This window comes from Columba livia, chromosome 8 (genome assembly GCF_036013475.1).
Source record: "Columba livia isolate bColLiv1 breed racing homer chromosome 8, bColLiv1.pat.W.v2, whole genome shotgun sequence".
Classification (NCBI taxonomy): domain Eukaryota; kingdom Metazoa; phylum Chordata; class Aves; order Columbiformes; family Columbidae; genus Columba; species Columba livia.
In genome coordinates, this window is record NC_088609.1 from 5,408,943 (window position 1) to 5,427,637 (window position 18,695).

General features: G+C 47.5%; 2 protein-coding genes across 10 annotated transcripts in view; one reads left to right on the top strand and one right to left on the bottom strand.

Annotated features, from left to right (window-relative positions):
* The window catches only part of SZT2 (SZT2 subunit of KICSTOR complex), a 56,295-nt gene extending 49,795 nt beyond the window's left edge, over positions 1 to 6,500 (bottom strand). For all 8 annotated transcript variants that reach the window (XR_010474222.1, XM_065071653.1, XM_065071650.1 and 5 more), the window contains exons 1-7: positions 6,412 to 6,500; positions 6,077 to 6,202; positions 5,749 to 5,922; positions 5,233 to 5,403; positions 2,905 to 3,036; positions 689 to 848; positions 106 to 212 (exon numbers count right to left, since the gene is read on the bottom strand). Coding sequence is in view for 7 of the 8 variants with exons in the window: in XM_065071653.1 (XP_064927725.1) it covers positions 106 to 212; positions 689 to 848; positions 2,905 to 3,036; positions 5,233 to 5,403; positions 5,749 to 5,922; positions 6,077 to 6,202; positions 6,412 to 6,441 (900 nt within the window). In the remaining variant the exon portion in view is untranslated. The remainder of the gene's footprint in view (positions 1 to 105; positions 213 to 688; positions 849 to 2,904; positions 3,037 to 5,232; positions 5,404 to 5,748; positions 5,923 to 6,076; positions 6,203 to 6,411) is intronic.
* MED8 (mediator complex subunit 8) lies at positions 6,414 to 16,743 on the top strand. Of its 2 annotated transcripts, none has more exons than XM_065071660.1 (7): positions 6,414 to 6,545; positions 9,492 to 9,610; positions 10,544 to 10,688; positions 11,350 to 11,490; positions 11,905 to 11,986; positions 13,006 to 13,254; positions 16,272 to 16,743. In XM_065071660.1, the coding sequence occupies exons 1-7, from the start codon at positions 6,540 to 6,542 to the stop codon at positions 16,334 to 16,336; spliced, it is 807 nt and encodes a 268-aa protein (XP_064927732.1). In that variant the 5' UTR covers positions 6,414 to 6,539; the 3' UTR covers positions 16,337 to 16,743. The 2 variants fall into 2 exon arrangements, with proteins under 2 accessions (XP_064927732.1, XP_005501116.1); XM_005501059.3 differs by lacking the exon at positions 6,414 to 6,545 and adding an exon at positions 7,738 to 8,048.
* Positions 16,744 to 18,695: the final 1,952 nt, after the last annotated feature.

Genomic DNA, 18,695 nt, shown 5'->3' on the forward strand with positions numbered 1-18,695 from the left:
AGAGGCAGAAGAGTCCCCTCTGAAGGTGAACACTGCTGACAGCGACTCATCTCCTCCCCTCTTGCCAGCAGCTGCACGCACGCTCACAGACAACAGCAGACCCACCTGTACAAAGGAGCAGGCCACAGTGCCACTGCGGAGCTGGTTGAGTAAAGTCTCGCACACAGCCACATCAGGGACACTCGTCACACCATCCGTAATTATTATGATACCTGTGAAGAGGGCAGTATCTTAGTGCATTCTCCATCTCAGCCAGATACCACTCTCCAGATATATCCACCAGGGATAAAATTTAGGCAGGGCAAAAGCAGAAAGGAAAATGCTGAGGTTGGTTTCCAGCTTCCAAGGTGTTGTGGAGCTGGCAAATTTCCCAACTAGGTACAGCAAAGTCCTCAGATGGGGCACAGCTCTGCACAACCCGAGCTGTTCTGAGCAACAGTCATGGCTGTGCTTCCTCACAAATCCCCTCACGGTGACACACCGCACATGGTGCAGAGTTGTTCTCCTCCCTGTTCCCACCGTCACAATTTGCCCACAGAGTGCAGAGCAATAGCTGCTGCTGAAATGTCCTCCCTAACAAAAGGGTCTATGCACCAGCCCTTAGAAAAATCAATCTTAGTCCAAGGCAGGAGGAATACAATCCTTCATAGGCAACTGGGCAACCCTTCACGCAGCAGAGGAGGCCAACCTGCGCTGGAGTTGGAGGGCAGCAGCTGCAGCGCCAGGATGCCCTGTCGGACCATGCTGACAAGGCCAACATCTGCAGTGACAACAGATACGCTGGGCTTCCTCCCAGACGGCTCCTGCACATCACCAGGGCTCTCTTGGCTCAGAGGAGACAGATCCACCTGGAAAAGTGAAAAAAACAACCACTAGGCCCCATGGGACAGACTTCAGCCTAGCTCTAGTTTTCATTCTCCTCACAGCCTTCAGCCTAGCACCCCACAGTACCACTGCTCTGGAGCACTTCAGCAGACTCAACTTCTAGATTTCCAGGTGCTCTCAAAATCCTAATTTCCCAGGCCCCTTAGAACAGCTGGGCAAGGCTGCTTGGGGGCAGAGGAAGCGGACAACATGCTCAGAGCTTTATTATAGGCTGATTTCTCACACTAGGGGAAAGATGAGATGTTTTGGGGTCACTAAAACCCCTCTGCAAAGCAGAGCAGTTCCCAATTAAAGAGATGATTAATACCTCTTCTTTCCTTGTAGTCTAGCAGAAGCTGCAACTATTCAGTATCTACTCAAGTAAAGCCCAAAAACACTGGAGAGGCAGAGACAGCAACATCTCACATACCAAGCACCGCAGCAGAGGGGTTGAGGAGCCTCATAAGGACAAAGTCTAGTGCCTATACATTTAACTCTGTTTAAATAGCACTCGTTATGCAGTGCTGATATAAGGAAACGTAGGCAGGCTTCTTGTGGATCTTCTATGAAAAATACCCCTCAGGCAAAGCAAGAAATTTGTATAATTACACTGATGAGGAACCTACTGCATTCATAGTCCCCTCATCTCCAGAAGGTTCTGGCAGTTCAACCCTGTAATAAACTATTGCTTCATTTTTACTGCTATGACAGAGAATGAGCAAGACCCTCCCCTGCCAAACTACAGATGCCTGGAGCTGGGAAAAGCACATTAGAACTAAGTGAACTTTTGTTCTGCACAAATGGGAGCAGTTTGTGCTCATGAGCAAAACCCATGACAATCCATCATTTTAATTTGCGAGATGCCTGAAATTCAGACACCTGTTGACAATGATATAACTAATGCAACTTCAAAAGTTAAAGACAGTTTCAGTCCCTGCCCTTCCCCTGGGACCTCCCGCCTCCACCCACAGCCTGTGGCAGGACTCACCAGTCCCTCTGGCTGCAAGCGCGTCTCCTTCCCCCATTTGCATGAAAAAAGTTATAGGATAGTTTACCACAAGAGAAATACTACAGCGAGCAGGAATGCATACAAAGCACTGCAAAAACATCAGCTGGACACACTGGTAAAGGTATTTACTTCCTGCAGTCTTCTTTCTGTTCCAGGACTGATAGTCTTGGCATTCAAAGATACACATTTCCACTAGAATACGAGATTCGAAGCACTTCAGATATACAACTGCAATAGGTAACCAGCAGCTCACCTGGTTTTGAGACTTTTTTTTAATTTTTTGCCCAAACTCTAATAACTAATGCTAAATAAGGACTAAATAATCTCAGCCAAGCCAATAATGCCTTTGACTGCAAAAATGTGCCCACAGATACAACTGTGACTGCTACATGAACATGGCAGTATCACAATGTAACCTTCACGCTCTTTATTTCCAAGATCAGGAGAGATTATCTTGATAAGAAACCCATAAACATTCTGAATCCCTACAGAGTCTCACTTTTAATTTCATCCTAAGCTGTATTTTAGCGTGCTATCATTAACTGGCTGATACCTACATCCCGGCTACTGAACAGCATCTGCCACAGATTACAAGGAGTATTAGAATCTGCACCAGCTGTTTCTTCAATTTCATGGTCAGTTTCATGATAACAAGGAAGTATTTTCATTCAAGATTGTAACAAGGGCCAAGGACATATTCACAGCTCTTTACAGACTGAGGATATTGGCATAATCATCTCTCCCACTATCTTCTTCAGAGAGAAAGCGTATCCTACAGTTTATCCCATGATGTACAAGAAGTCAGGATGCTTTATGGTGCAATCATCTTGGGGAAAGTAACCATTCCCATCACTGGTTCGGTTCTGCTTTCCTCAGTGTTCACATCTCATAACTGGATCCCACAAAGCTCTCTTACAAACTCCTTAGCTGCTCCTTCTCCAGGCCCATACTGCTGTTCCTCTTGTTGCCACCCCCCCAGAGCACAGATCTCCAAGGAGCCAAGAGACCCCAACCACCTCTGCCCTCCTCACCTGCGGTTTGGGTTCATACTGTTGCTGGAGCATCTCTGCCACTTTGTTCTCAAAGGCACAGAGCTGTGAGTAAACTTGGTCCAGAAAAGCCTCTCGTTTCGTCTCATCCAGCTGACAGCCCTGGAATAGTACCTGGCCCAAGGACACATGTCAGTCACCAAGTTAGGGTTTTATAACACCAGCCCCCCAAACGATATACAGGAGCACAGTTCAGACACGTCCCTGACAAAGCCCAGGTCCAGCACTGGCCTCTTGTCACTATTGCTGTTTAGTGCCAACTGCCTGCGAGCAGCTCTGCGGCAGACGCTCACATGGCTCTTTGGGAAATCTTCTCAGGCAAATTCCTGCTTTTTCCTTCTTCCAGGATAAGCAGTTTTCAGGAGAAAGCAATGCAATATCCTGTTAGAAGCCCTTAACCCTGACCTGATGTCTCTAGGGAAGGCCTGTTTGTACTAATCTAACATGCCTATAGAGCTGTGATGTTTGTGTTCAACAGATTTAAACTTCATCAATACAAGTTGTACAAGAATATTATGCAGCATGAATATTGGCTATTATTGTACTAATAACCTAGGTATAGTTGAAATTAAAACCCAAGAATATACCAGGCAAGATGTGTTCAATAAACTACATTTTTAGTCAAAGTAGATCTGATGTCTTCTAGGGATCCTTTTACTATTAGCAAGGTATTACCCCACACAGAATTTCAGACAGTATATGTAAGAGGTATATGAGCATACTGTTCTTTTGTCATTACTGTTTTGGGATTCTTCATTCATGCAGCTTTTTTTCTGCCCTATTCTTCATGAAACACTAAGTATGATGGAGTTCATCTTAAACATTTAAAAAAAAATAGAGCTTTTTGGTAAATTTATATTTTAAAGTTCTGTACTTCCATGCTTATCCCTCCATACTCAACCTGTTCAGCGTGAACACCAGTAGGATGCTCAGTGTTTCAGGATTTCAGGGTGGCTTTGCATGTCAGAGCTAGAAACTGCAGAAGGAAGGCTGGTCCTTCCACCTGGCTGGCGCAGCTGGACTCAACCTTAAACATCTTTTCCAACCTGAATAATTCTGCGATTCTATAGACTGATCCTATTCTCTTCCAGTAAGTGGCTGGATAAAGGAACAGGGAATATAAATAAAGCAAAAATAAGACAGGACATCACAGAGGAGGCTGAGTGATGTGACAGAGGGAGCCTGCCACCACAGGAACTCCCTGAGCTGACAGGCATGACACTTGTGTTTACAGACGCCACCACTGTACAGGAAATCTCTGCCCACAACCAGGAGGCAAAAAAGACACAACACACAGACAAAGAACCCAACAGACAGCTGGGACACTTATCTACAATCCCTCAACCTCAGATGGGCAAGACCTCAGAGCAACATGGGAAAACTAAATGATTACAAAACAGAGAGGCATCCCAGGACAAGTGATACACGTATATGCCTTTTCTTCCATATAAGTAACATAAAGCTTATTCACTTGTACCCAAAGATTACAGTTTCTGGCATCACACAATAAACAGGTCATCAGACAGATCCAAAGACAAAACACATAGCAATGTCACAGTGTTCAATTTAGAGTAAACAGAGGAGATGATGAGGCAAAGCATGGTGGTGTCTGCTGATGACACAAAAATATTGGCAAACAAGGAAATTTCTGAAAATAATGTTAAAATACCGTGAGGTGGAAGGGTAAACAAGAAGGATAAACTTCAAAAACTACACTGGCACCATAAACCAGATTTTGATTTGTTAAACAGACCTGCCCCGTCTCAAGCAAAATCTCGCTGGAGCCCAGCTGGTCTCTTCAGCAAGGAGAAACGTTTGTACCAGTGCAAAAAGAGAGCAAGGTGTGTAGGAAGAGGCAATTATCTTTCAATAAACCACTGCTACACAGTTGGAGCAGGCAGACAAGCTTTGGGGCACACCAAGTCTTCTTGAATACTTCTAATTACAACAGGCCAAAAAGCACTAGTCAATAGAAATTAGGAAAAAAAAAAAAAGCCAAAACAACAAGCACATATTCAACACAAGGGAAATACTCCCCATGGCTCAGCTCTGAGAAGGTGCTTGTGGGTGGTGGTCTCTGCTGGGCGCTGCTCCCCCAGGAGAAACCGCTGCTTCCTCCCCAGAAAGAAGAAGTCACTCACACATCCTTTCCCAACACACCAGGCTGCACATTTAACAAGACCAGCATGCAGCATCCCAGATAACCAAGCCCGGGTACCACAAGACCCCACTTTCGCCTGTCTTCCCAGGAAGCCAACAGGGCGGGCTGCTCACACGCTGAGACGTGCCAAGGGAGAGGCTGAACTTTACCTGATGGGACTGGAGGCCAATGATGGAGGAATACGCCTGGATGGTGACAAAGATCTCTGGCTGGTAGATAATATCTGAACCAGGGATACGAAAAGGTCTTAACAACCCCACCAAGCATCGGGAAAGGGCATGAAACACTTCATCAAAAATTATCTCCCCTGTTGAGTCATCCTACAGAAACAGAGAAAGGAAACAGTTTTATTATCTTCTAGGACTTTCAGTCTCACTGCTCATTGCCCTAAAATGCAGAGCCAACAACAAACATCCTTCTGCAATGGCAGCTGGATGGGAATGACAGCTCTCTGCAGATGAAGGTCAAATACTGAGCATTCAGCAGAGAAACGGGATCTGCCATGAAGCTGCCCAGCTACACGCATTGCACTCTTCGCTCCAAGCAAAAGCAACACCTCTGTCAAAGGTAAAACAAACACAGAAACGAATATGCTTTCTCGGCAAACTGAAAAGGGCCCAGCCTTTTCACACACAACAGCCCAAAGAAGCAGCTTCTGCACTTACCACAATCCCCGTGGAGGGGCTCAGATCAAGCTCAATCACGAACCGGTACTGGCGGGCCAGGAAGGTGACCCGCGTGGAGGGCACGAGGAGGTAGGGCCTGGGCTGGACAGGCTCGTCTGGCTGCCACCCGTTAGGCAAGATGCTGAGAACATCAAGTTCATTTTCTGAGTTTACCTACAAAACCAAGGGAACAGTAAACACTGGAACATCAAGCCAAGCCAGAGGAAGATTCAGAGAAAGGCACTGGGCTCCTGCAGGCTCTGGAGTGGGCAGAGCCAGCTTGTCACAGCAGGCTGCGCTGACACTGCCCACCCCGGGCCCCACTCACCAGCTCGGGCTCGGGCACGGCCCAGATGACCTGGTGGAGGCGACTGAGGACCCAGGCCAGGCGTACGTTGCGGGAGATGCGATAGTCTTTCTTCATCAGCAGGAAGACATGCCCGGCCTCCTCCACCTGCGGCGGGAGCACAGCGGCCCGGCTCACCCGCGGCTCGGCGGGACCCCAGGCGGACACCCTGGTCCCACCGCGCACCCTAGGCTGCTCCAGCCCCTCGCGGGCGGGCGGGCCGGCCAGCTCGCCCGCCCCCCTACTCCCCACCGCGACCCTGTGCCCCGCACGACGGCCGCCCCTCATCGCCCAGCGCGGCCCCGTCCCGCTCCCACCTCCGAGTCCGGCCTCTCGGCGGCCGCCATGTCCGCGCGGCCCCGCCCCGCGCCCTCTGACCTCCGCCCCTCGTGGAGCGCGGCCGACCCGGAAGCGCTGCGCTCCCGCGGTACCAGACGGAGCCGCCATGCAGGTGAGGGCGCCGGGGGCTGAGCGGGCCCGGTTGGGGACAGCGGGGCCGCCTGGGCCGGTGGCGGGGGCTGCGCCGCCGGGGTCGGGCCCCGCGTTTCGGGGCGGCTCGAGGCGGTGACGGGCGCCGCTGCCGCCTTTGTCCCAGCCCTGGCAGGGGCCGAGCGGCGACTCCCGCCGGTGCCCGGCGCAGCCGCTCCCCGCGGGCCGAGTGAGCCCGGCTGGGAGCCGGGGCGCGGGCTGAGCCGCGGGTGCGGCGCTTCCCCGGGAAACAGCCCGTGGGCTGCAGGGCTGTACGTGGGGACACCGCTTGCAGCTGCCCTCGCTGCTGCCCGGCGTAACGGGCACCGGCCCCAGCGCCACCGGCCCCGGCTGTGCCAGGAACCTGCTGCCCGGTGGTTGTGAGAGCAAAATAAGCTACTGATGGCACTCTGTACGAATTATTGCTAGCATGTCCCGTTTCTATATAAACTATTGCTAGCGCATCCCTTGCGTTTAATAACGTTGAATGAACTTTGTTGATGGGTGAAGGATCTGGTTACTTTTCGAAGTGCTGTGGATTTTTAGCATCCGTAATGTCCAATGGGAAAGAGTTGCAGGGGTTCCTGACAGGCTAATGGGCTGTAAAGATCCACCTCCTCTAGTTTGTTTGAAACCTGCTGGCTTCGTTCACGTCTCCCAGTTCTCCTACCAGAAAAGACAGTAAAAATGTATTGTCCTGCAATTCCTCATCTATAGAGTTCATTATATTGTCTCTCCTTGTTTCAGCCACTTGCACATAGTAGGTTCTTTTCTGTTTTTAACTGCTGCACCCACAGAACTGATGAATATTCTTGGTCATCCTTGTTGCCTTTATTTGTAGATATTCCTACCGTGTCCCTTTTCAGCTGGAGGGACAGGAGTGACATGTGATATCCTATATGCAAACGAGGCACGTGTTTATAAAGTGACATGGTGCTTTGTTTTCTGTTGCTTCCCTAATAAATCTAGTTATCAGTTTTACTTCCTTGACTGCTTCTTGAGCCTTGGGCAGATGTTTGCATGGGTTACCCTCAGATAATCCCGATATCTTGTTTCTGAGTGATAACGTTATTTGCTCAGAGAACATCATTGTGTGTCAGGATTTTTTTTTTCCCTTTGTTTTACCGCGTGTTGCTTTACGTTTATCTACTCTGAATCTGACCTTTACCTCTCAGTTGCTCCACATCAGGAGGTTTTTCAGCAACCCTTCCCATAAGCGCTGTCTTTACTACCTTGGGGCAATTTAGTATTGCTAACAAACTCCTTAAAGTGCTGCTTGAATACAGCATACCCCTGCAGGAGGCACGGCGGTCCCTGGAAGCACTGGGCAGCCTTGTTGCGTGCACGCCTTGCAGTGCTTACACCTGCTTCCAGCTCTTAATGGCGTTGGAGGGAGCCTGTGGAAGAAGAAGTCTCGGAGTGCGCTGCTGCCGCAAGGGCAAGGTGTCTGCAATAGGATTTCACTCACCCTCTTGAGGGCTGTTTGGTAAGCACAGGCGACGGGCCAGCAAATTGTTGTGGGTGCACATGTCTGGCACCCCGACACCAGAACACTGGCTGCCTGCCCAGCTCGTAATACAGGCATTAGTTAGTCTTGCACAAACACAGCGCACACAAACAGTTGAGTTTGTAAACTCATTTCTTAATTGCACAGGAACTGACCGGTTCCATCACAAGATGGAGGAGAGTGGTTTTATCTCGAGGCGGAACACACGGCAGTCCGCTCTGTGGACACACTCCGTGGACTGGGGATCGCCTTTTAACAAAGTTGAATCAGCCGTGTCTTCAAAAGTGTCTAAGCGAAGTGATGCCTGATAAGTGATCACTAAAAAAAGCCTCTATAGTCTTACAGACCAGAAATCAAATAAAATAGTTTTGTATTCTTGTGAACATGCGCGATACCTGATAATCCCTCCAGTGAATCTCGCGCTGGTCCAGTGCATTTAAACAGAATGACAACAAACCCAATAGCAAGCGTGCCAAGGGGCTGAGTCACCCTATCTGCCTTCCCAATCGGCATTCCCTTTCTATTATTTGATTGTTTTGTCCCACCCTCCTCATGGATTATTATTGTACAGTTCTTGACTTACATGAGCATTTCATTAGGGCTGGGACTTTAATTATGTTTTGCGCAATACTGTAGTATGAAGAAGTTAGAATAGATTCTAGAGGGTTTTTGCAAGAGTCAAGGATATGCCTTGGTGTCTTTGGCAACAGATCCCCTGTCCCAACACTTTATCTGTCACCATCCTCCCTCATCCCAGGATCTCAGTGGAAAAGGTAAACAACATAATCCAGCACAAGAGGTGGGAGGTGACCTGCGTGTGTGGTGGTACGTGTGGTCTCTGTCTCAGCAGGGCCTCCCGTGGTGGGTACAGCATGAATACAGTAGGAACTTCCAGTTCCTTTAGCAGCTGGAAGTGTCACCTGGGAAAGAAGAAAGTGAAGAATGAGGCAAAGGGCAGAAACTGGAGTCTTGAGGCTGTGGACTTGGTACTCATTTTGCAAAGGGCTGTATTGGATGAAGACATCAGTGCGCCCACATCTGCTGTCAGAAAAGGTTGAGGCAATGCTAATCTGCTTTGAGCTGGATGAGTTTAAGTGGCTCACAAAGGTGGTGTGAACTAACTTTGAAGGCTTTGCCTGATGTGGTAAAAAGATAATGTCTTCACTACATTCATGTAGATCTTAAAGAGGACAGCTAGCCAAGGGTTTGTCTCAGGGCCATGTCTCTTGCCTAAGTGTTCTGACCCAAGAGGAAGGGGTCAGTGTGAAACCGTAGGATTTTTCTCTCCAGAGTCTCTGTTTGCTCCCCCTGAAAAGTAGTGTCTCTGTAGGAGAGATGGGACCGTGGCTGCATGTATATGGATCCACAACACCTTGGGAAGGCGTTTTGTCCTCATCCCTTGTCTTTCCTGCCTATTTTTAGAGAGAGGAGAAGCAGCTGGAGCTGACCCTGGAGGCGCTCATCAGTCAGGTGGCCGACCTGAAGAACTCCTTGGTCAGTTTTATCTACAAGCTGGAGAATGAGTATGACCGACTCACATGGTAAGGTTTCTCACAGAGCTGGGAACACTGACAGTCACTGCTGAAGCTGTTCCTGACTTGGCTCAAATGGCCACAAAGTATAATTAAAAAACATGAGCCTGCTGTCAATAGGTTTCATGCTGTAGAGTCACGCTAATATCTTTTAATCTAGGCTTTTTATGAGAACTAGTGTAGTTACTTGGATCTGCAGGGACTGGAAGCTGCTTGAACAAAATATCCCAGATACCCACATACTCTATAAAATGAGCAATGTTTTTCTTCAGTATTTCTTGACCTTTCTGTCTTTTTCTGGTTTTGGTATAAACTGAGCTCTTGTGTTTTGATGGTTCTGCATGTTTTTCCAGACAGTTTGAGAGACATGCAAGGTGGCATTCTCCTCCTGATTGAAGGTGTTGTATCTACAGCTTAATAAACTATACAGTATCTTAAACAGTGTCTGCCACTGCAGCAAAGCTTCACAGGCAATTAGTGTTTATAGTTCATGTTGCAGAAGGCAGGAGAGGTGGTGAATCCCCTGGGGAGAGCAAGCTGAAGGGGACTTTCTTGACAAAATTAACAGTTATTTGGTTTCATTATTCCTTAGTCTGGAGAGCCAGGCTATAAATATAATCTCTCCTGGCTGTACTGCTTAGGAGATAAATGACAGTGATAAAGAAATCATTACTTTTGTGTCTTACTGGAATCCCAAACAACTGCCACTTCCAGGACTACTGCTTGTAACGTCCCTGAGCTATTTGCAGCATTGTGTGTAGGGACTGGGAATTGTCCACACCTACGCATTCAGCTCTAGGTTTCTTGGCTTACTGGCTGGAGTAGGCTGATTTGAGGAGTAATGGCTGTTTTCCTCACTCTCCAGCCATTTGAGTGAAGAAGAGATAAAAGCCCTCTGTGGCATTCCTTTCCATCTTATGTCCTCTTTGTTTGCTTTCCCAGGCCTTCAGTTCTGGACAGCTTTGCATTGCTGTCAGGGCAGCTGAACACCTTGAATAAAGTGCTAAAGCACGAGAAGACGCCACTGTTGCGAAACCAGGTTATCATACCCCTAGTGCTGTCTCCAGACCGCGATGAGGAGATCATGGTAAGAAACTTCCCTTTGACTGTTGGCCTTGGAGCATCAGAAAGTGGTTGTGTATCTGCTCCAGATTGCCATTCCTCGCGCTTGGCATTCCTCAGCTCTGGGTGTAGAGAAAGGAAAGGTGTTGAGTAGTTTGCCTGGGAGCTGCTTTGCTGGGGGGGCTTTCACCTACAAACACTTGAACTGGATACACTTTACAGGAGATGTTCCTGTTTATGAATATGTTATTTTCACGACGTTGGAGCTGAAAGAGATCATGTCCTGTTGTGTAACTGGAAGGCCTCCTTGCAAGCTCCTGGTTTCCTCTGCCATAGCTGTGCTTTTTCTGTCAAATATTTCCATCTAGACTTCTCTGTTTGTCATCTGACCAACACAGAGTGTGTTACAGAACTTCTGGCATGCACTGGCAATGTTTATTCTCTGCTTGAGTGAGAAAAAATTTCAACTGATCATGGCTACGCTGGTGGGTTTGCAGTGCAGAACCCTGTAGGTAGCTCTGACTGAACAGGCAGAGTGCAAATTCCTAGACAAATTTTTGAAACCTCCTAACACTGCCCAGATTGAGGTTTCCCCACAGCAAGCTGCTGGCCTTGCGCTCTGGTCTTGAGCTGTCGGAGCGCTGGGCTGGAGGAGGCTCTGAGTGTGTCTTGTCCAACCGTCGCAGCGGCAGACAGAGGGGCGCGTGCCGGTGTTCAGCCATGAGGTCGTGCCCGACCATCTTCGAACTAAGCCTGACCCCGAGGTGGAGGAGCAGGAGAAGCAGCTAATCACAGATGCAGCTCGAATTAGCCCTGATGTGGCACAGGTGGGTGAAGAAGTTTGATATTTCTGCCTATTAGTCCTCAAGCACAAGGTGCCCTTTAACTCTGCTTCCTTCACCCTTCCACCTGACAGTTTTCTTTTTGGCTGTGTCCTTTTCTGTCCAAGATTTCTCCAGCTGACCCTAGCTGAGGTTTGGGTTCCTCCACAGAAAGCAAGGGTATCCAGCCCACTGGCTGTTCACAGGAGGTGCCATCAAACCCATCAGAGAAAGACAAAGCTTATCCTGTCCCCATAGTCCCCTCCTGCATGCGTCAGCATTGGGCTGTCTAGGCACTGCCACCAAAATGCTTATGTTTGGTTCCACAGATCCGGGGAAGAGAAAGTCTGTTAATTTACCTTTCTGACTTGTACTGAGTTGGAGGTATCCTGGTGGTTTATGATGGTTTTCATTTTGCAGAAACAGATCCAAAGTCTGAACAAAATGTGCTCAAATCTGCTGGAGAAAATCAGTAAGGAGGAGCGTGAATCTGAAAGTGGAGGTACGTCACTGGGGTGGAAGTGGGGTGCAGGGTCCAAGCAGCAGGCTTGGAAAGTAGCGCCAAAATAGGTAAATCAAAGAGCCTGAAGTGTGGGAAATGCAGAAGAGCAGCACAGACGAAAGCATTCCAGAAGATGCAAGATCTGTTCTGGAGCACCCTAATTTGAAAAGGGGTCCTGTGGGTGCGATGGGTCCTGCTCGTGTGACCTGTTCATGGCAGGAAGGTCATTCCAACCCTTTGCCATATCCCCTTTTGAGAAAGTGGTAGGTATTTACCAAGAAAACATCCCGGTCAACTTGGATTAATAAAAATAGCTGTGAAAATGCAGTGGCAGTGAATGGGAAACCCCTTAGTCACGTTCTGAATGAGTCCACATGTTTGTTGGCAGGCTTTTGTGTGACATCCTCTAGATGCTTCAGACTCATGGTCAACTTTTTCTGCTTCTGACTCTGATTTTTTTGGTCTCTGCCATCAGCTGTTCACTATTCCTAGGAGTGCTATGCACAACTCTCAAAGGCAGTGGTGCTTTGGGTTCTTTTGTCATTTTTTTGACACACACATAGTGTAAACAAGGACCCAAGGACAGGTTCTGTCTGGTTTCCACGGTCAATAGAATAACTGGGCAGGCGTGTGGTAGAAAAACTTGTAGACACTGTGCTGCTCATGAGCCTCCAAAAGAGGATGTTGCCATTGTTTATCCTAAACAGTGCTTGTTACCTGCCATAGGATTCAGCATGGACAAGGCTTTGGTGGGAACATTCTCATGGGCATGGAGGAGTTGGCTCCCTCTCTCCTCCGTCCCTGAGCAGTGTACGACCTGCAGGCAGCAGAGAAGCCCTTGGATCACCACTGTCCCTGGATTTTGCATCTTCCTTGACCCTGCTGAAACTCTTAGGACAGCTTGCTAGAAGCCGATCTCTTAGATGCATTGAAATATCAGACAAGTAAATTCAGGACCAGCTGTGCCACTTTTTAGACTTGATTGCTAAAGTGCTTCAAAATCTCTTCTTTTTCTACAGGTTTGCGACAGAACAAGCAGACTTTCAACCCTGCAGATACCAATGCCCTGGTAGCAGCTGTGGCCTTTGGGAAAGGATTGTCAAATCGGCGACCCCCTGGCTCTGGAGCATCTGTGCAGTCAGGTCAGCCAGGAGCTGGTGCCATCATTGCAGGTGCTTCGGGCATGCAGCAGGTCTCCATGTCGGGCGCACCAGCTCAGCAGCAGCCGATGCTGGCAGGAGTGCAGATGGCACAAACAGGACAACCAGGTAAATAAGTTGCATATCTGAGGGTGATGGAAATGCAGGGAGCAAGAAAGACAAATGCAGATGTAGAGATCCTTCCCCAGGCACCTTTTAGATATAACCAAGTACGAGGTTCCTTTCTGGCCTTTGTAACGTGAGGCAGGTTGTAACAGCGGAGTACCACCTGCTTCACATTGGCTGTGAGGTTGAAATGGATTCCAGCCATCTGGCTGCAGCTTCTTAACTCACACTGCAATACCATTTTAATAACAGACTTAGTGAACACAGGATTTAGTGTGGAGGGAGATCACAGTATAGTTTTGCAGGGATCTAAGCTGGGGTTTTCACTGTCAAATTTAAGTTCTGGGTAGGCAATAGAGTGGAAAAGTTTTATGATAATGAGTTATTTAAGGTAAGAAAAAAACAAAAGCTGTCTATAAAGAGTCACAGAAGGATTTAACGTACAAAGTGACTTGACTTAATAATAGTAGATTACATTTGTATTAGGTATAAAGTGAAACATATAGGCATAGCAATTTGACTTTACATGTCCAGCACCTGGACTCTAACCTAGTTGCTTGTATTTGGGGAATAGATACATGATATAATAATTCTGTAAAGACATTAATTGGATGTTCAGTTGGGGCAAAAATGCAAACCAAATGTAGGAATTACTATAAATGGAACAGAGAAACAGAGGGCATTTGTATAAATCCTTTGGGCCTGCAGTTGAAATGTTACGTGCAGTTCTGATCTCTGCTACTGATGATAGTTTTGGGGTAAGGAGAAGAAAGTGTAGAAGCCTATAAAATCCCAAATTGTGTACAGCAGGTGAATGGGGAATGGTTGTTCACTGTTTCTCATGATACAGAAGGATTGGTGAAAGTGCACCAATGAAAATATAAGCTTGGAGTTTCAAAACAAAAGGGAGATACTTTTCTGAACACTGAGTAATTACTTTGTAGAGCACATTGCCAAGTGTGTGATGGGTACCTACATTTTTTATGAGATGGAAAAGTAAGTACGTACGTGAATTTCTGGATGAAAAATCAATCAACAGCTAATCCCGAAAGACACCAGCTCTCACTCCAAGTCCCTGAGCCACAGTATGTTGGAAGCTGAGTGGGTATTCTGCAGGGGTATCACTGCAGGCTTGCCCTGTTCTGGTATGTCTTCTGCTGTCAGGAGTGGGTTTGGCCTGGGGGACCTGCTGGCCTAACCCTGTGCTGTCATTCTTTTGTTCATGTTAATTGAGATTTTCAATATCAGATATCATAATTGGTGTTTTCTTGTCTGTGTAATGACTGTTGTTCAGAAATGAACTTGAGCAACAATATTAATCCTAAGTTAATGATGTATTTATATAAGAGTTAGAAAGTAATTTCCACTGTGATTTGGAAACAAAGAGGGTTCCTGTGATTTCTGGCTGTGTACCCACAAACACTGTCTCCAGGACGGGCAGGCAGTTGCTGCCATGCAGTGAGCAGAGCGCTGATAACAAGAGCACTTTTCCAGCCGGTGGTACCCTGCAATTCCCTTTCCATAACAGCGGCTATACTGGGTTTCACCAAAGGCCAGTCCCGCTATCCCGCTTTTGATAGTGCCCGTAGCCGAGGCTGAAAGGATATAAGAACAAAGTATATCCTGACAGCTGTTGTTGTTTAAGGATTTTAAGCCAGAGTTTGGTTTGAGACCGGTGCGTATAGCAGCCAACAATTTCCACAGTTCCTTTTTGAACTGCAGTTTTTACTTCTACAGCACCTATGGCAGTATGTCCCACAGCTTTATCACATTTTGCTTTTAAAAAAATCCTCTTTATGTTTAAATCTTTTGCCTGTTAATTTTATTGCATGTTTCCTTTTTACCTGTCTTGTAAGAAACAGTGCACAATTATTCCTCAGTTGCTTTCTTCCTACAAGGTTTCATTTTTTGAAGGCTGTCACGTCCTCCTCCCTTTGTCCATCTTTTTTCTTTCTAGCTAATGAGTCCTATTCTGTTTATCTGTCTTTGTTTAAATTACAGTACATCTCAGACCATCCTTGTCACTCTTACCTGCACCTTTTCTGTTTGCTTTCAAGACTGGGAGCAGAAGTGTTCACAGTATTCCAGATGTGGGTGAACTATACAGTCCTGTTCCCTCTTCCTTTTGGAGTAATGTCTTAATGAATTTGTCTACCGATTGTTAGTGCTGAAGTGATACCAGGTTGCCTGTCAACTCATTGCAGGCAGGGACCCGCTTTGGATATGTTTGAGAAAGTTTAATGTAATCATCTTTATTCTTTCAACCATTTGCTCATCAAATCTTTTCTTGTCCTGCTGCACTATGGGTTTAATTTTCAAAAGTTGTCCCCTTTTTCTGTTCTAATTTGAACACACACCACACTTTCTGAAGGAGTGCTCTTCGAATATCCATCTGTGCTGGGTATGCTGTCCTTTTGATTCTTTTTCTGATCATCTTGGTTTTGTCTAGCACTGTACACTTATTGTAAGCTGCTATGATGTCTTTGAACACACTCCCGTGTGTGATTGTTATCAGCAAAGAGTAATAATGTCCAAGAGGTGGATATGGTTAAGAGAAATGAAGGGATCTGGGAGAGGCTTAGTAATTTAAATATATGTCCTGACTATTTAATGCTACATGGAAGGGGATACAGGCTCTTGTGTTTGCCTCTCTGGAGTGGAAGTGGAGATTAGTCTGGGTACTTCTGTGAGACCGAACAAGTCCCAGGCTCCTGTAGGAGCCTCCTGACAAAGAGGAAAGCTTGTCTAAGATGGAACAAGGACAGAATTTGAGGGGACAGCAGGGGGACACAGGAATTGTCAAGATTTCTCAACAGAGAAAGGTGCCAATTTGCAGAAGAGTTTGATTGTGCTAGGTCAGAAGCTGGAAGATGCTGTAGCAGGTAAGCCTGGTGTGGTACCTGGAGTGGAACAGGGAAAGCCCAGACAGGGTTGTTGTGAGTCTTGCATGCTCCTGGGGAAATGTCCTCTCAGGCAGCTGATTTTACACTGCTTTTTCTTTTTCTTTTGTCTCTCTCCAGGAAAAATGCCGAGTGGCATAAAAACAAACATCAAATCTGCCTCAATGCATCCATATCAGAGATGAGCTGAGATGAACCAGACCCAGGGAACAGCAGTTACCAGCATTGTCCCTGCTGCAGCCACCACATCTGGATTCCTTCTAGGACTTCCAAGTCCCTTCACACACACCATACCCAGGGAGCCAGGGGTTATGAGGCACTTCCTTGGGTTTTATTTAGTGCTGGGTGGCTTGTGTGGACCCTCTAATGCCGTGTTCTCCTGGACACAAGTACTTCTCTCTTCAGCTGGAGCAGAGGACTTTGTTTCTGGTACTGATTCCATCTCCTTCAGGTCTGGCCTGCAGGACGCCTACCCTTTCCTGATACAGAACCTGAAGAGCTGCACAGAGCACTCTGCCCATTTCTGCTTGTTCACTCGAGATATTCGTGCTTTCCTCCCTCTTGTTGAATAAAGACCTTGTTCTGCACACTGTTATTGGGTCATAAAGACTCTCATTTCCCTTTGGGTAAAGCTACAGAGCAGCTTCAATCTAAAATATACAGAAAACATTGGAGGCTGAGTGCTGAAGCTGTAGGCTTATGTGTAAAGGGCTGTTACAAAGTGAGTCAGCAGGGTACAAACATAAGCAGTAAACATCTTGTTCATTGTAAACCCATTATGACTATTCCCCAGAAAGCAAAAGAGTGGGAAAGACTATTACAGGGCCCACAAGAAGAAGACAACATTTCAGGAACAGAAGCACAGAGCTTTTGTATTCTCATGCTGCTACAAATCCCAGCTGGGTCCAATATCACTTCCATAGTTCTCTGCTTCTGTGTTTCCTATGAAGTTTCTTAGCTACTTCATATAGCCTCAGAGAGGTATTTCAATGTGCTCGGGACCAGGGCACCTCTGAATTGGCCAGGCTGTGACGTCTGGCCTGTTTCTCTTTGGAAGTGGGCATTTTGAAGCCATCCCTGTTCTACTTTCTGCCATTGAGTTCTAACATATAATCTGCCTAATGAAATTATTTGGAGAATAGGGGGACGGGATGCATACCCACAGAGCACGTCAGTACATAGAGCACCATCCTAAAGACAATCGTTCTGCCTCTTGGTGCTCTTGCCTGGACTTCCCTTTGGACTTGTGGTGAAAGCCAGCACTGTATTTTACTCAATAGCATCTGTCAGCAATCTTACGGGTGAGGAAATCTCCACTCAGCAGATACAGCCTGCAGCTGCTCCCGCACTGCTTGCCTCTGAGCTAAGCAGATCCAGCTTATTCGTAGCGGCTGTGGGCTGTTCTCCCAAAACAAAACCTTCCATAAAGCTGTGACTAGGGCAGTTATTGACCCATTTTGAAGTGTGGGCCCTTGAAAAGCACTGAACTGAGAAGTAGGAAGCTGAGCTGGAAACACAAGCAGCTTATACGAAAAGCAAAGCCGCTCTACTGCAAATGAGCCCGGTGACGTGTCTGCGATGGCACCAGCCCAGCCAGACGGATGGCATTGCTTTTTGCTCCTTATGAACGCGGAGCTCCCGGCTCTCTCGGAAGCCGCTGACCATGACGGGGAGCTGGTGTGAAGGCAGGGCCACACTGCTGGCTCCGTGCAGGGGTTTTGTGGGGCCTGGAGCCCACTGGCAGGGGAGTCAGAGCCTGCGGGGTTGTGCCCTATGACGGGCTGAGCACCGCAGGGACGGCTGTTCCCTGCTCTGTCTCACGTCCCTGCATTGGCTGGGAAGGCATGCAGAAAACTGTCAGAGGAGCGCATGTCAGATCCCTGGCACTCATCATTCACGGAGCCTCAGCTCTAAGAATCTGCTTCACTTTGTCGCCTCAGACCAGCTTCCTTGTAAAGCTAAAATGTCTCAGCACGGGAGCGCCGGGGCCGTGGGGCAGGCTGGGGCACAGGCAGAGCGTGGTGCCTGCTACCCGCGCTAACCCGGCTCTCCCGAAAACGCCTCCAGAGGGGCAGGCCAGACCTTTCACACACTTGGACGGGAGGAAGGGAAATACAGGCAGGGTTTTTTTCCGTAGATTATAGAGACGGGGAGGCCGGCGGGGCTGCCAGCGTAACTTCCTGCATGACACAGGCTGCCCTGAATTAGTTCTTGTGTAAATTGGAGCACTGTTGTTAGGAAAACAGTTGAACTGATAATCTCTGCAGCAGTGGCTGCTAGGTTGTTCTTAAGGTTACTTTTCTTATTGTAGTTTATATTGGGGCTGCATTGCTTTAATTCCCTTCAAGTTACGCGATCTTCTCAGCCAGGGAGTGAGCCCCTGAGTTCCAGAGAGAGGAGTCGGATATTATGATCAAGCTTTCCTGATCCTTTTTTACCACAAACTGAACTGATTAAAGTCCCTTTTGTGTTAAGGCATATTTTCCATTTTCCACTTCTTGGCTCACGTCCAAATCTTATGTGTCTGTGTCCTTTGGGACACTG